Genomic DNA, 17,840 nt, shown 5'->3' with positions numbered 1-17,840 from the left:
GTTCGGACTCCAGCTAGGCTCTGGGACATAGTTGCTGATTCTCTGTTTTGAATGTTACTTTTCACTGCCTTCGTTCAGGATTGACCTCAGCACCTTAAGGTAACTGTAAACTTTGATGCAACGTCTATGACCACTCGGTCATATGTCACTAGGACAATTCTTAGTTGTTTTTTGTTAATGTTAAACCTATGTTTTATTCAAGGTTTTCTCTCTCTATCAGAGGTGTCCAAATTGCATTCAGCTCTATGCTTGGTTTGCTCAGTAGGTTGTTATGTCCGAGCATGTGAGCTGTTTCTTTAAGTGTTCTCACTTTCCAGTGTGTCTCTCTGTTTATTATTTTTACTTCATCCCATAGGGGCGATGATCCCCCCTCTGCATCCAGACATGGTTGGCTAACCCGATTTTCCGTCTCCCCTTTAGTTACCGCTTTTCGGTGTTCTTCCACCTTTACTTTAAGGGGGCGGCATGTTTCACCCTTGTAAACCTTTCTGCAACTGCATGGGATGGAGTATATGCAGTTCTTGGTCATGTTCTCCTCCATGCGGGGCTTCACTCGTACCAGGTGTCGTCTGCGTGTTGACTCGTTCTTGAATACCGTCCTGATGTTGTAGGGGGCACATATTCTCTGAATCTTTTCGGAGATGCCTCGTATGTATGGTAGGCAGTCCCTTGGAGGTTTTTGGGTTTCATTCTCCTCTCTTATACTATTAACACGTCTGGTGGATAGTATGCTATCGGGGTAGTTGTTACGACGGAGGGTATTCTTCAACCCGACCATTTCTTGGTGGTATATAATGGTGTCGCTACTTATTGTCTCTGCTCGATGTTGTAAGCAGCGTGCGATTCCATGTTTGATACTATATGGATGATGGGAGTTGAAGTTAAGGTATTGTCCGGTGAAGGTAGGCTTGCGATATACGGATGTCTTAAACCCATGCTCTGTGCGTGATATGAGTATATCGAGGAAGGCCAGTTGGTTATCTTTTTCTTTCTCCATTGTGAACTGTATCGATGGTCTTATTCAGTTCACATGGTCTAGGAGAGCCTGGATGTCTTCCTGATGGGTCCAGAGTATGAAGGGGTCATCAACGTATCTTAGCCACATGGTTAGCTTTAAGGGAGCTGAACCTAAGACCATGTCTTCGAAGTATTCCATGTATATGTTCGCCATCACTGGTGATAATGGCGAGCCCATAGCTAACCCCTCCTCTTGTCGATATAGGTCAGTACCCATTTTGAAGTAGGTTGTTTCCATGCAGAATGTCAGAATTTCCATTAAGTTTGGCAATGGTACACATGTGCGCTCTTCTATGGACAGGTCCGCAGCTAGTTTGTCTTGAATTACTGCTAGTGCCTCACTAGTTGGGACTTTAGTGAACGGGCTAACCACATCTAGGCTTCCCATTTGGTTTGTACTAATGGGTGCTCCCTTGATCAGTTCCGTAAAGTGCGCAGAATTCTTTACATGTGTTGCTGACTTGCCTGCTAATGGGTTTATTATATCCACAATGCCCATCGCCCCTATGGGATGAAGTAAAAATAATAAACAGAGAGACACACTGGAAAGTGAGAACACTTAAAGAAACAGCTCACATGCTCGGACATAACAACCTACTGAGCAAACCAAGCATAGAGCTGAATGCAATTTGGACACCTCTGATAGAGAAAGAAAACCTTGAATAACAACATAGATTTAACATTAACAAAAACCAACTAAGCATTGTCCTAGTGACATATGGCTGAGTGGTCCTAGACGTTGTATCAAATTTTACAGTTACCTAAAGGTGCTGTGTTCAATCCTGAACGAAGGCAGTGAAAACTAACATTCAAAACAGAGAATCAGCAACTATGTCCCAGAGCCTAGCTGGAGTCCGAACACGGTACCCCCGTAATAATAATAAAGTGTTGGGTTCGAGACTCCTAACAAACGGTTCCCCAGTTCGATAAAAAAACATATGATCAAGGCCGGAGGGCAAAACGGCCGAAACGTTGTGTCTATAACAACCAAGATGAGGAAGTCAGTCCGACAATCTCAATCAATGAAAACACCTCATCTCGAAAATACAGACAATTACTAATAAAAGCCATATAGCAAACATTTTTCTCTCTCAAGTCTAACCTTCAACATGCCTGGAAATGGTACATTTAATGAGACGTAGACTTTAATATTGATAAATGTTACTATATCGAAATCAGTTCTCCTTCCGATCCGGCTTTTACTTTCACTGATCACACTCCGTTCAAGGAAATGAACGAGAGAAAAAAATCTTCGCCTTGTGGATGTTGCAGGATTCTAAACATGACATTAAGACTGCTAACAGAGCAAGGGACATTTGATTTCTCATACTCTCTACACATTCACTTCTGAAACATTTAGATTATTGTGTATAATCCTCTGCTTCATATCTAGTACGTGATATTCAACATACCGGGAAAGTTAAAAGACGGGCAACTCAAATTCGTCCTATGAAAGTGGATTCTAATAGCTTAATATTTTCTCTCTTGAGCGCTGACAATTTCGTGGTGGTCTGATTTGGGCCTACAATCTCTTCAGTAGGCACTATGATATAATTCGTGGCCTTAGTTTTACTCTTGTACCAGAAACAGGCACTACAAACAACGATTGCACTATTGGTCTTCGATTAGACGAAGAAAGGCCGCCTTTTCAATCAGGTTTGCTGGATTTTGGAATAGACGGACAAGAAAGAATAAATGCACCAAAAAATGCAACAATTCAAGGTGCTGTAGTTTCTTCTGTGTAAATTTCTACTACCCATTTCCCTAGATTCTATTGGAAGCATGGTTGTATATTACGTTTGTCAAATAAATTGAATTTAATTTTTTGTGAATTTTTACATTTTGCATTGCATATTTTAATCAAGGTTCATAATTGTAATTAAATATGCTTTTATTTTTCATATAAATGTTGAGTTAAAGATTTTTATAGTTTTGCGTGACAAGACAGTATTTTTTCTTTATTAATGTGCTTACCATTTCATGCATTTGACTTCAGTAAGTTCTCTGAATGCGGCATAATGAAATTGACAGATAGGTTCTCGTTAGATCACCGAAATTAAACATATGACTATAACGAAGCGAATGCAAATGAGTAAGCCGTGGCGCTAAACTTACGTCACAAGAATACATGGCTATAAAGATATCGGGATCGGAGAAAGAGAAGGAAAGATGCAGGACTCGTCACTGCTCCGAACGTTTGCGAGATACCATGAACCGTTGAATCAGTCACAACTGATTATAGCTGCAGACTAAGAAACTGTTAATTGACCCAAGGAGAAAAAGCAGGAATGCGACCGGTTTATGTTGACTTTGAAAATACGTGTCAGAGGCTTCGTGCTGAAACGACGGACTATAAATATATTTTATTTCAACAGACCCCCTCCCCCCAAAAAACTCATTTCGAATTTAGTTTTCTTTGTTTCCTTGCGAGACTTTGTACACACGTCGGGCCAGAATTTGCGCGGATGATAGTAGTTATTTTGCTCCTCTGTGTAGATGCCCCATTCATAGCCATATTCATGTGTTTTCGCCGGTCTCATCTTTTGTCATCGTTCATTTAAATGCTAGACTTTTGTATGCCTTGCTGTTTTCTGCTTCGCTGACTGTAGTAACCCGCAAAAGTTTAATATAATGCAAACATACATCTCGCTGCTCAAATTCTTACTAGAAATAATCCCAAATAGTAGCCCCTTACATTCCATGCGGCAATATATTTGCCCGAGATGACAAAGCCTAAAAAATGAATTTACATAAATATTCCTGAGATGCGAAAATATAATCCAACATGACAGCAGTATCCCTTAAAAATCAAACTATTTCAAATTATCAATACGTATCTTAAAATCTCCAAATACAGTACTAGTTATACAACTAAGAATAATAGTTTCAGTCTAAGAGAAAAAAACAAGTATACGTATTATATTATCGAGTTCTGTATGAATTGGAGGAATGTATTTTATGTACGTAACGATTTACATATTACATATATAATGGTTGTACTAAATTATACAGATGTTACGTTGTCGGTGGAAGGCCAAACCTTATAGACGTATAACTTGTGTTGTGATGCTGACACAAAACGAGGACGTGGATATATTGACAGTATGTTTACAGTGGGGAAGAAATAATTATTTGTATAAATGAATGCTTGGACATAACGACGACAAGGGGCGAGTTCTTTGATGTATGATGAAGAGGATAACACATAAAATGACAAAGTTCTCTCTGATTCTGATCTCGAGCACGTGGTACAATGTAAGAAGTGGTGGCTGGTCACTTTTAATGCATCCAAAACCAAGCTTCTATCTGTAGATCATCAACGCTCTGATTCCCATCTGGCATCAATTGAAATGGATGGCTCTTGTCTTAGGGAGGCTCCATGTTTTGACAAGCTTCTGGGTTTGACCTTTGCTCCTGATCTGAAATGGAACACGTACATCAATCTGTTGCCAGGGACGCTGGGAAAATGGTGGGATCCTTCTACCGCTCCAGAAGATATCTCACTACTGATGCAATTCTCTATCTGTATAAAAGCCAAGTACGTCCAAGGATGGATTACTGCTGCCACATCTGGGCAGGAGTTGCTAAAAAGCCTATCCTGCCTGACAGAGTACAAAATAGAGTTCGTGGTTTAGTGGGGGATGCCCTTTTATCTTCCCTGCAATCTATCTCTCACAGAAGAGACGTTGCGAGCCTGTCTTTGTTTTCTCGTTATTTCCATGTCAAGTGCTCGTCTGAGCTCCAATCCCTCGCCCTCCCCGCCGCAAATCTTTAACGAGAAACACCCGTCTGGCTGAAACTACTGTCAATAATTTTCCCCACTCTTTATCTGTGCCTAAATCCAAACGTAGATTTCATGAGCAAAGCTTCTTTCTTAGAACTGCACGCCAGTGGAGCTCTCTGCCGCTTGCCTGTTTCCCACCTGACTGCAACTTGGACGTCTTCAAGTCCAACATAAAAAACTCCCGACAAACCGCCCCCTTAAGTAAGACACTCTCTCAAAACCCCCAATACTAATGATTACTACAATACTATCTCATTGATTACTGTACACGCAATAACCCTTATCCCTGAGTGGCCTTCGGGCCTTGATAAGTGGCGACCCCCATGTAAAAAAAGAGAGTTTATATCATAGTGGTCTATATAATAGACCATTTGTCCATGTAAAATGTCAGGTGATGATGGTACGTTTAACAGTTGTTGACAGTACATGTAAAACAGTTTAGTGTAAACGACAAATAAACCCGTACCTGATTGTTCAAAGACGACATGACACAATAGTTATATTTATCTATTCTCTGATACTGGAAGACATTTTAAGAGATTACAACGGTCTGTTCACATTTTGGCTATCTTGGGATAAGCAGCTTCATAGCGTCATAAGAAAAACTAACTCTCTTCCGACTTCTGCCCCGTCTAGATGATTTAACGTCTCTTTTTCAACTCCCCTCTTCAACTAACTTGACTGTATATATTAAAACTAATCGTGTATGTTTAGGTCATTCGACTGCACAAAGATCTAACAAGTGATTTTTCAGTCACGTTTTCTCTGGCCACATTTTAAAACCTATTTTGTTTATGTATTTTAAATATCTCTACATGTGTTTATTGTTTCTCTACTATATTCCAAAACTAACTCATAAACATTATTTATCCTTTTAACACAATACCGCTAATCATAAAAATGTTTTTTCATAAAAATATCTTCTTAAAAAATTCATTTAAATCTTAATAATAATGTAAGATCGACTATTTACAAGGCTACCCCGGCGTCTTCCGTGAGACTGTAATACACTGTATATTTAAAGTAATAACAAATGTCAGACGGACATTTCATTGCGATAGAACTAATATTTGTCGCAAATGTTTCCTCGCAACTTAATTAGATTTAGAGTATCTAGAAATGTCCTCTCGATTTAAAAGTAGTGGTAGATATGTAAACGTTCGAAGTGAAAGACAAGAAACCAATCTCTTGCACCCTTTCCCATTGTTAGGTAAACAATATGGCAAACAGTCTTACCTGTATCTCGATCATTTAACATATTAAACACGACGCTTCCTTGGGATTTACCATTTACCATCGAGGAAGATAGCCCTCTTGAGACTTGAACATCATTCCAATACCATTCATAAGCTACATCTGTGGCAGTGCTGTTTGTATAACACGTAAATACATAGCGGTTTCTGCTATACTCAGAAGCATTCATATACATTATCTTAATTGCTCCATCTGAAAACAGATCCAATAATAATAAATGATTAATACATGATGCATACACTATTTCTAATACGTACGACATTCTTAATTATGTTGTTATTGGATTGTTACCGAAAAAAGAGGCATTATGTTTGTACAGAAAGAAATGTAATATTACATTCTCTATAATATTCCATATATTTGATTTAATCTAACAAATAAATATTAGTATATTTATTTCAATTCACGGAAGTCAGTAATTAAAATGGACTTTCGCATTAACACTTGTTTAATTATACAAAAAAGTTAATGCAATCTATTTCTTTATTAGACTATGTTCTTTGCAATAAAATATACTTTGGATCAGTTATTTTATCAAATACTTATAACAAATAAGAAGATTGTAAACTAGATATAATTTTAAAAGTAACCAAACACAATAAAAACTTACGCCATTAATAAGAAGTTACTCGAATATCATAAAAGTGATTTAGAATAGATTAATTTCGAAAATATGACATATTGTCTTTTGGAAATGATATGATCGGCATTTGGTATTTTAAAGCCAACCTCACCATCAAAGTTACAGTTATATATAGAAAGGTAGTACACTGGGAATTATGCAAGCAACTGCATCTCAAACGCACAAACAATTAGTACAAACATAAGCCGGCAACAGTACTTGAAAACGTGAATCACAAAGTCTTATGGGACAGAGACACACAAACTGATAAACCCATCCAATAAAGAGGACCGGATGTCCTAATAATTAACAAGAAAGAAAAGTCCTGTCGAATAGTAGACTTTGTTGTTCCAGCTGACCACAGGGTAGTATCAAAGAAAAGGAGAAATAGAGCAAATACGCAGAGCTAGCCAGAGAGCTGAAAGGGATATGGAAGATAAAGAAAATCAAACTAATACCTATAATAGTAGGGACACTATGAACAATCCCGAAAAAACTTTGAAAAAATAATGGAAGAAATTGGAATCAAAGGAATGACTGGAAAAATGCAGCGACCAGAAATAATAAAAACAGCTTAAATATTAATAAAAAGGCCTTGAATATGGAAACTAACACACAGGAGCAACAAGCGCAAGACAGACAAACTGCTACAAAGGCAAAATATGAAGCGATACATGAAACCAAGAACACCGAAGCCGCATATCTATAAGTTCTCTAACCCTACCACATCTTCCCATTACCACATCACTGCCCCCTTCTCCAAAAAAGAGAGAAAACAAATAACCAAATAGAATTAAGGAAGAAGGAAAAACCGAGGAACTGACCAAACCTCCGCCAGATATGTGCGAAGAGAACTGGGACCTTGGGGAGGCTTAATACCACTCAAATTTCAGTGAAGACCAATAGTTGCTGCCAACGAGAAATCAACAGCAGACAACTGCTGAGATAATGCAAATTTATTTGCAAATTTTATCGAAAGAGGTGAAGATTACTGGATACCTGAGGAGACTTGTTGTCACTCAGCTTCCAAGGAAAACACCCCAGGTTATTCTCAAGCTGTGTAAAAGCTACTTGTGGGTCAGTAATAACAACCGGATATTGTAGTTATAAACAAAAAGACCAAGAAATGCCAAACTATTGATGTGCCTTGCCCAAACGGCATCAACTTCGTAGGCAAAAAGACTGTTATACGACGCAGCTATCAGAAACTGGTTGCTAGGTTATGGAATAAGAAAACGTCAATCGTGTCTGTCATCATAGGTGAGCTTGCCTCAATTCCAGATGATCTAGAGATCCAACTAAATTCCTTGAGAATCAAGTACAACATCATCATACTCCAAAAGTCAGTTCTGCTTATCACAGCAAATATCCTACGTTTTCCATCTACTTCTCTTTACTATGCTCACTAGATTTGGTGTTAAAGTCCGCTCTTGAGTGAGAAAAAACGATGTGAAACATCAAATCACTATGAAGTTAATAAAAAAATATCTACCTTGAAAGTATTCGTGAAAATTGCGATTTCTGCTCCTCAGAAAACGAGTCAAGTCTTCAAATCTCGTGAGAAGCTTGTAGCTGCTCTTGTGAACTCACAAGGTTCCAGGATGAACTATTGGTTCCCGACCTAGCTCTCACCGATTTTGGAGTGATTGTTAATAAAGATGAAAGAATGAAAAATATCACTCTGCAATCTCATGAAAGCAGACTGTCTTCACGTAATTTAGAGAATTGACTTGTAATTTAAAAAAAAAATATATATAAATAATTTTGTAAAAATTAACCTGGAACGAAATAATCCAGAAATTTCACTTCCGTTGATGAGAAAATTTTCTCGATTTCTCTCACTACTCCTTTGCCGCTAGTTGTTTGAATATATGCATCAATTATATTCCCAGTCCTGAAAAAAAAATGAAAACAAATGAATACACACTTTTATATGAAACATGCATTTTTATCAGATTGAAAAGAAAGTCCTTGTGATTTTTAACTTTTTAAATTCAGATAAATATATCCCAGCTAAAACATTTATTGATCGAAATAAGCACCGTCAGAATTAACACACTATTGCCAACGCAAACAAGAACAAGTATATTTATGTCAGTAACTTAAAAAAAAAATCTTACATTTTGGTGGCAATCAATTCGCTGAAGGCGTCTTTGATATCGCCTAGGTTTTTTAAGCATTTCTAACACAGAAATTTGTCGAGGTTTGTAAAAAAACATTATAGTCTGTACATGAGAAGTCTGAAGAGTATGGCGGATGAGGCAAATTTTGTAATCGAATTCGTTCACTATCTTCAGGTTCGGTTTCACAACGTGTGATCGGATGATAGGTAGATAAATATGAAAGTACATATAATGAGTAATAAGTGAGAATATGTAAAAGGAAAAATAAACAGACAAAAATTCAAACATTGCTTATAACGGTATCAGATTCATTTATTATAAGACAACCGAAAAAATAAGTTGAGCAATAAAAAAGATATGCAGTTCAGGCATCCGATTCGAGTGGTGCCCCTGGAATAGAAATACATGTTGCAAACAGATTCCAATATTGAAATTTAAATCTAAATTTGTTTAATATATCATCTAGAATCTGAAATAACATAGATGATTGAAGATTAGGAAACAATAAAAGACATCATACCCATTACACATTTCATTTACTCAACATACTCAATCTTACCTTCATATATAATCTGATATATACATTATGGATCTTTCAATTAGCTCAATCAACTATTTTTATTTTTAAATCATTCTTTTTTTCATATCCAACCAATTGCATGTTACATGTTATATCTTGGCTTTGGACCTCTTAGAAAACACTATTTAATATCATTTAAACATTTATATCTATCTGCATGCAGAACTATTTAGAACCTGCCTTAATTCTACAATTCTAACTCATAATTTTCATATTATATAATAACTTCTTAAATATGTCTCTGAACTACATTCCACAATCTACATGGAAATAAAAACTTTATTTGCTAAGCAACAACTCATCTTATGTACCGCTCCAAAATCTCATTTCGTTTGCAGAATTGCGATCGCGTACAATTCATTCAATACATTTCAATTAAATCCTAATATTAACTGGCTAGACGTTAATAAGACAAATGAAATTAGCATTCAAAATAAGATAATATTCTTTTAAAATACTTCAATCTAAAATTATCTTAAAACTTTTATTCATATTTATGTTCATAATATTACTACTCTTCTTTGAATATGATCACCCCAGAAATTCTTACTAATATTATTCTTATTCTAGATATTTGTTTTTTTTTATATTTAGCTTCATAATCTATAGATCATAAATATGACATTTTAAACCCCAACCCTATTAATTAACCTGTAATTTATTTAAAATTTTATAAAATATTTATAGTACTTCGTAAATTGTCTAATGATATAGTTTTATTGCTAATTAGTATTACTTCTATAAAACGTTTTATATTTTGCTATATTAAATTAACAATTAATTTTTTTTATTAGCATTGCTTAAACCGATAATTTGAATAATTTAATTTTAACTCTGATTCTAGTCACATCTACATTTATAGACACTCCCCACCCCTCCCACTTACGTTTCCTATGACCCCCCGCTCACATCAATTTCCTCACCACTCTCACCTTTTGCCAATTCATTTTCACTGCAAGTTGTATCACGCTCAATTATATACTACTCTTACCATCGCGCTATACTAAATATAACTTCCACCCTGGCTTTCTTACGTTCTCTTTCTTTTCTCTTTCTAACTTCCCTTCCTCCTATTTAAACACTAGATCATAATATAAATAATATTTTAAAAAACAAACCGTTTATTTTTAAAGTGTGCAATTTTCTTTTTTGTATTCTTTGTATTTTTATCTTTATTTTAAATCCACCTTAAAATATTGGATTTGAACTTTTTAAAAATTCTATATTTATTTTATCAACAATATTTCGTTAATTGAAATATTCATTTTCAACGATTGGATTTTACTTTATAAAAGGAAAAGTCCTTCTTTCGGATATATTTGACGGATTCTACAGCACCAAAAAATGAGGACAAAATGAATCTATAATTCTCAATTCTCAAAAGATAATTGCCAATTAATCTGTATTCTGTATCGGGAAAATTATAATTTACCTTCAATGTGCATGTCTTAAACAAATTATGGAATCTAATAACATAATCCCATTCTATTAAAGGATTACTATTCCATTCGGATAGCAAGATCTCATACCTTTTGTTTAAACCCTTGTTTTCTTTCTCTCTGTCCCTTAAAACGATTTACTCTTTAACATATTTTCTATCTATATGCTGACTAAAAAAATTATATCAAACCAGCTTAAATATTGTAAATGACTGTCCTCTGAGGAGATGAACCTACATCGAAAATCCGTGAATTAAGAAAATTATTTGAATATTTTATTCTTTGTTCAAATCATAAATTTTCTTTTGAAAAATTATATATTTCTGAATGAAATGTAAAAACTATAAAATTAATTAGCTCTATCTAGTATACTGAGCAATCCTTCTGTGGCTGGGATTATCTCATACAAAAATATTACCATCAAAAAATATTTTGTGAGACTTGATACCACAAGATTCAATAATCTGTGATCTAATTCATCTATTTATTCTGATATATATATATATATATATATATGTGTATATATATATATATATATATATATATATATATATATATATATATATATTAAGTAATGTGATCTATAATTTAAAAGTTTAAAAAAATTTTTAAATTTAAAAATCAAAATTTAATTAAATTAAAAATCAGTTTCATAAGAAGGAACAACAACAAAGTCAATTATCTGTACGATCGTTTCGGAAATCCGTGCTTTTTATTTGTGGTATACATGAAGTCACGTAGAACAATTATACATAGTTTTTTTGGTAAGCACGGTCTCCTCATCAGCAAATTTAGGAGGATTTCTATTGAATTGAAAAGACACCAAAAATAAACCTAGCATTAACAGTAAGGCAGATGAATCTGAAAAATTGAAGTAAAAGGTTTGGATTTAAAATTTATAAGAAAATTAATAAGAAAATTGGTATAGGTTAGAGATAGTGTCTTGAATTTACTAGTTTGGTTGTGCTTTTTATATCTTCAAGACACGAGATTCTATCGTGTAATCATAAACGTTGGTTTAAATTTAATAAATATAAACCACCTTAAATCATTAAAAATTACTCATTAGTAAAAATAGATTTTTTTTCTAATAAATTAAGTTAAACCAATTACCGCCCTTAGACTCGTAAATCAAATAATAAATAAAGCCATGACAATTATCTCCCCTTAAAAACTTGCAAAAAAAAATACTCTCTCTCTATAGATATTAACTGTAGCGTCTCTAAATCAAAATACGCTAACGGAAACAATTTACTGCATGAGCGTCGCCCTTTTTAAAATTCATCATTCAATAAAATAAAAAGCTATAGCAAACATCTAAATGACTACTTTAAATACAGTTCCTGATTTCAAAAAAAGAAAAACCAAAAGGTAATTATATATCTATATATTTTTAAATCAAATTTATTATGTAAATTCAAAATATATATATATTTTTTCTACTCATTTCTATCTCTAACCTATACCAATTTTCTTATTAATTTTCTTATAAATTTTAAATCCAAACCTTTTACTTCAATTTTTCAGATTCATCTGCCTTACTGTTAATGCTAGGTTTATTTTTGGTGTCTTTTCAATTCAATAGAAATCCTCCTAAATTTGCTGATGAGGAGACCGTGCTTACCAAAAAAACTATGTATAATTGTTCTACGTGACTTCATGTATACCACAAATAAAAAGCACGGATTTCCGAAACGATCGTACAGATAATTGACTTTGTTGTTGTTCCTTCTTATGAAACTGATTTTTAATTTAATTAAATTTTGATTTTTAAATTTAAAATTTTTTTAAAACTTTTAAATTATAGATCACATTACTTAATATTGAATTAGCTCTAGGACATTTAACTATCGAGCTTATTATATATCTAAATTACAACGAGCATTTCCTGTATTTTAATTAAACTAGTAATTTCACTATTACATTAAAATACACTTAGCTCTTTAGACTATTATTCTAATCTCCTTTATATATATATATATATATATATATATATATATATATATATATATATATATTGAACTAGTAAAAGTATGTGAAATATGAAATTAAAAATATCACTTTTAAAATAAATAAATAAATAAATAAATAAATAATAATAATAATAGTAATAATAATAATAATAAATATTAATAAATAATCAAAAATTAAGGTCGATGTACGAACTAATTTAATTTATAATTTTACATTAAGCAGAAATGAAGTATGACTTAATGACTTATGATTATCGATTGAAATATTTTTAATAACATTTTATATTGAACGGATTAGCAAATTAATTTATAATATTCATTGAATAAATCATTTTATAATATTAAGTGAAGGATATTATAACTGTATAAATATTATTATTAGTGGGATATGGATGGTAATGGGTTATGCATGTTAAAAGAATGAATGTTAAAATAAAAATAAAAACAAAAATAAGCAAGTTAATATATTGATCGATTTGTTCTAGGGGAGGTAACTCCATCATAATTTAAATTAAAGTAATTTTAACTTTTTACGCTTAAGGTAAACAATTGCAAAATCTTTAATCTCAAACAAACGTAATTATGGGTTTAGAATTAAATAATGCTAAGAATTATAATTGCAATAGTAATGAACTTGATTATAACAGCTAAGTGAACTTAATTATGTATGGTTCACAATTCAAATCAATAAATTATTTGATATAACCGTACAGGTTAAACTTTTTTTTTTAGTTTAGTTTCGTATTTGCAAACATGTACAATAATTCATAATTATTGATATTATTTTCATAGGTATGCATACATAAATTAGAATTAATAAATTTACTAATTATTAAATAGAAAATTTTGGCATAATATTCTTAAGTAAATGGAGCATGTTAATTCTAGTATTGGGTTAGTGAATTTATTTATGAAATAATGAAAACATATTATGAGATATTTGAAGCCTCTATTCCAATTTTCGGATTTAAATCATGTCAGATCGCACTTTATTTCCTTTCAACGGATTGTATTGTTGCTATTCTTCTGATCAGTAAAGGGCATAATAGATTCACTGATTTATAAAATAATTAAGTGATTGATCTTGCGCTACGAAACAGACACTGTCAAGAATTGTATATGTCCACAGAATTAATGGAATAAATTATAAGATGGTCAACGTCATGAATTTGTGAATATACTCGTTTCACTATATTGCTCTGTAATTACATTTAGCTTCTTAAATAAGGATTGGTATATATCATACGAAAATATATTTCCACACACACACACACACACACACACACACACACACACACACATATATATATATATATATATATATATATATATATATATATAAGAAATGGCTATGTACTTATATATGGCATAATCACATTGATACCTGGATTTTCGTTAACTCAGAAAGTTAAGCAAAGTGGAACCTGGTTAATACTAATCTGTGTGACAATTTGGGAATCCCAGGTGTTGTGTGTACTCTTTGTTTATATTGGCACTGTTTCTAGTCATCTAGCACTTCTTTTTATCACTGGACTCAAGCAGTACAAAATCACGAGAGATGTGGTTGGGATTACGCACATCTTGGCTCACAATTACACTCGCAGCTACCCTTACACGAGTTATTCACACTCTTTCGAGATTGAACTGAGGCAAGCAATAGTCATTACTTCATTTCTAATTTCTAATCTCTAATCTCTAATGTCTATTGCATATTGGTAAAAATCTCGCCGGTAATAATCATTGATAATAAGAGTAAGAATACGGAGAACGGCTTGATTGAAAAGCAATAATAAATCAATAAAAAATCGTAAGGTGTTGATTGTGTTACGATAAAAATAACACAATTTCTTGGTGTGCACTCAGTTGAGCTCTGCGTGAGTGTAATACCATCCCATAGTGTAGAAAGACACCTAACAGTTGTTTGTTATTAGGTGCCTGTTCGTACTGCCCCCCCCCCCCAATTATCTTCTCAACCATATCCGCGATGATTAATGGAATCACTTACTCAAATTCCAGAGAAACCGTTCGTTATCAATGAAAACTCAATAACTACGGCTGTTGGGAGAACGCACAATTATTTCCAATGGTTATCAAAAGAAGCAAAGGATACTGGAAATATTGAGAAACACACTAGTTGTCACTTAGATCCTAAGGAACATCCCTTCTTGCAAGTAAGCGATCATAAGCAATTACTTTTTCAACAGCTCACAATGAATAAGAAAAGAAATAAAACGTTACCTCATTTGTACACGCGGTATCCGCGCCTGGAATGAAAAAAGAGTAAGATTATTTTTAACATTTTCAAATTTTAGATGAAAACATGTTTTTCGTTAATTTGTATTGACGCGGATCTCAAATGTGTTAAAGAAGTGGCAACATATTTACCTCGGTGGGATGAAAAACAAAGAAAAAGAGTTGTTTAAGAATGAGACAACATCCTGAAATACGTTTAGTCTTTCCCATCTTTTAATTTTCTAATCGCTTTGCTTTTATCGGGATATGGGTTACCCTACCGGATGCCAGACATACACTCACTATTTCAGTCACTCCAACGTAGATATATTTTTATTTTAAATTGTAACCAGTCCTCTGAGTGCAATTATCTGTATTTCTCTTGCACATGATTCACTGAGTATATTTTTTAGGTAGTTTTTAAAATTCTTTTTCTTTTTCTATGAGTTCAGTTGCTCTTATAATTACCGGAATTATGGAGACCTTCTTCAGGTTCCAGTTTCTTTTCATATCGTACATAAGGCCTTGCTATTTGGTATCTTTTCACTGTCAACTCTGTTAAGACCAGCATTGCTAGGGACACTTTCTACTTTCTACTACTTGTCCCATATCACTGTATAAGGGTTACTACACTACGGGTCCATTCGAAATTGGTGAATATGTATAATTTTTTAATTTATGACTTTTTAATTAGTACAATTCAAACGTAGCACCTTCACAAAAAATGTATCTTTATGTACAACTAGTAGGGAGTCGTGCGTTGCCTGGAACACGTCTTGTAAGATATCTAAATATTAATTTATTTGTCCGACGTCCGGTGTCACACAAAATCGTGATCGCAAATATTAATTAATGAGAAAAGAATTACCTTCTTTTATAGTCGCTTTTTATCAGTTAAAAATCATTAAAACTATTTCCTCTCCAATAATAGTTAACAAAAATGCCAGTCTATTTACGGTTTTAAGTTGGCTATTTTATAAATGACTGAAAATTCTCTTTTATTATAGGTTATCTATAAAATTAAAATTAAAATCTCCAAGTGAACTTATATCTGCTCTATTTATAATGTATATAATTCAGAAAATAAAAACAAAAAACAATGTGTTGTGTGCTGAATTTTCATCAAAATGTAAATGTTAAAATTAGTTATTTTAGCTTAAAAGGGTAAAAAATAATTTGCTAAAAATGTTTTAAATTTGTTGTTATTTATTTTGTTTTTCATTCTTTTGATTAAAAAATTCTCAGCTACCGTGGAATTTCCACAGTTTTTTTCTAGTTTTTATTAATTTCTTACTTTTGTCACACAAAAGTCATATCTTAGTATAAAAAACTAATGCAAAGATTGGATAAAAACTTTCCAAAAAGTAAAAAAAAATATTTTTTACCCAATTATCATCTTTCTGCGTGTTGACACAGAGAACAAGGAGTAAAGAGGAAATTTGGAAGGCAAGTGTTCTGAGGAAGAAAGCCTTTAAAATACAGTTTTCCGGCATCTGTGAGCCTAGAGAGTGTAGCTGCAAGATATTACATCTAGGTGGGTTTGGGGGATACTTTCATTGAGGTGTTACAAGTGTAGGCACTTTATTGGAGCAGATTCTGTTGGAGTACTTCTTAAGAAAGCACAGATATACAACATTGTGATGATGACGCAGTGGTTGGTAAACAGTTCGGGATGTATTAGGTAAGAAACTCATGTCATGACTATTTCAAAGTGGAGTTTTTACCTTTACTTAAAAATTTGTAGTTCCGTCGATTTCAAAGTATGAACTCTGTATCAACAAGTTAATCGGAAATCAACACAGAAATTTTTTTTAGTGGTGAAGGCTTTGTGCAGAACCAACCACACTATTTGGTACAACTGCTAATCTCAGCAGGTGCAATGGCTGACATGGAAGTGATCAAACAATAGACATCAGGTTTTACATAAGAGTTATTTTTTCTCCCTGATGCATATCCTTACAAAGACTGAACTTGCATCTCTCTTGATGGATTAAACGCACCCCGAGATACCAACATGGAAATTTTAAAATCCCGTCGAGGTACATAAAGCGCTTGGCATTCGCAAATGCTCACCCATTTAGTATTGGCGAGGCTCATCGTTGCTTGGTTTCAGTGATATGGCCTAAACCGGCGTGTGATCGTGACAATTCCTTATATGTATTTTCATCGAAGCATGTACGTATTCTCAAGATATATTATATCTTTCATATATATTAAGTGTAGGTTTCCTTTTAAAAACTGTAACTTACCATACTTGAAAGAGACTCCATAAACTTGGGATACAGAGAACTGTCTCGCGTTTTCAACTTCACGGATATGGAATAATCTACAATTAAACAAAATCGGTAATTACAAAACATTTTAAAGTATCATTCGTACATGTATACAAGACAACGTTCTTCTGCAACGGCGGTCGATATAATACGAAGTTAATTTCTGAAATTCTACAACTTTAAAACTATTGCTTTTTTCTATTTTCTAATCCACACCACTACTTACTAATGCCACGTGCTTGTCAATAAGTATTAAAAAATATTTGTTGGTAGGTATCGTCTCTCTCTCTCTCTCTCTCTCTCTCTATATATATATATATATATATATATATATATATATTTTACGCAGTTGTGAAAAAGTTGAAAAACATACACTTCCTATGATCTCCAAGTACCATTTTTCAATTTTGACCCTTTAACCATCCTGTTTTCCGGATGAAAACCGATTAAAATGTTTTCCACATGTGTGAATATCTTATATACCAATTGAGAGCCGTCTGGTATTATTTTTTAAAAATCATATTGCACCTCAAACAAGACATA

At 33.2% G+C, this 17,840-nt stretch overlaps 1 protein-coding gene across 3 annotated transcripts in view; it reads right to left on the bottom strand.

The window, feature by feature from the left end:
* Window positions 1-17,840, bottom strand: part of LOC145246173 (uncharacterized) — a 422,674-nt gene that overhangs the window by 139,488 nt on the left and 265,346 nt on the right. For all 3 annotated transcript variants that reach the window (XR_013863104.1, XM_080108045.1, XM_080108046.1), the window contains 4 exons: window positions 17,274-17,350; window positions 15,031-15,056; window positions 8,456-8,571; window positions 6,038-6,247 (listed from right to left, as the gene is read on the bottom strand). Coding sequence is in view for 2 of the 3 variants with exons in the window: in XM_080108045.1 (XP_079964171.1) it covers window positions 6,038-6,247; window positions 8,456-8,571; window positions 15,031-15,056; window positions 17,274-17,350 (429 nt within the window). In the remaining variant the exon portion in view is untranslated. The remainder of the gene's footprint in view (window positions 1-6,037; window positions 6,248-8,455; window positions 8,572-15,030; window positions 15,057-17,273; window positions 17,351-17,840) is intronic.

This window comes from Euprymna scolopes, chromosome 23 (assembly GCF_053919585.1).
Source record: "Euprymna scolopes isolate OS-2025 chromosome 23, ASM5391958v1, whole genome shotgun sequence".
NCBI lineage: Eukaryota > Metazoa > Mollusca > Cephalopoda > Sepiida > Sepiolidae > Euprymna > Euprymna scolopes.
The sequence above is the reverse complement of the archived record's forward strand: the minus strand, read 5'-3'. Positions and strand labels throughout refer to the sequence as shown.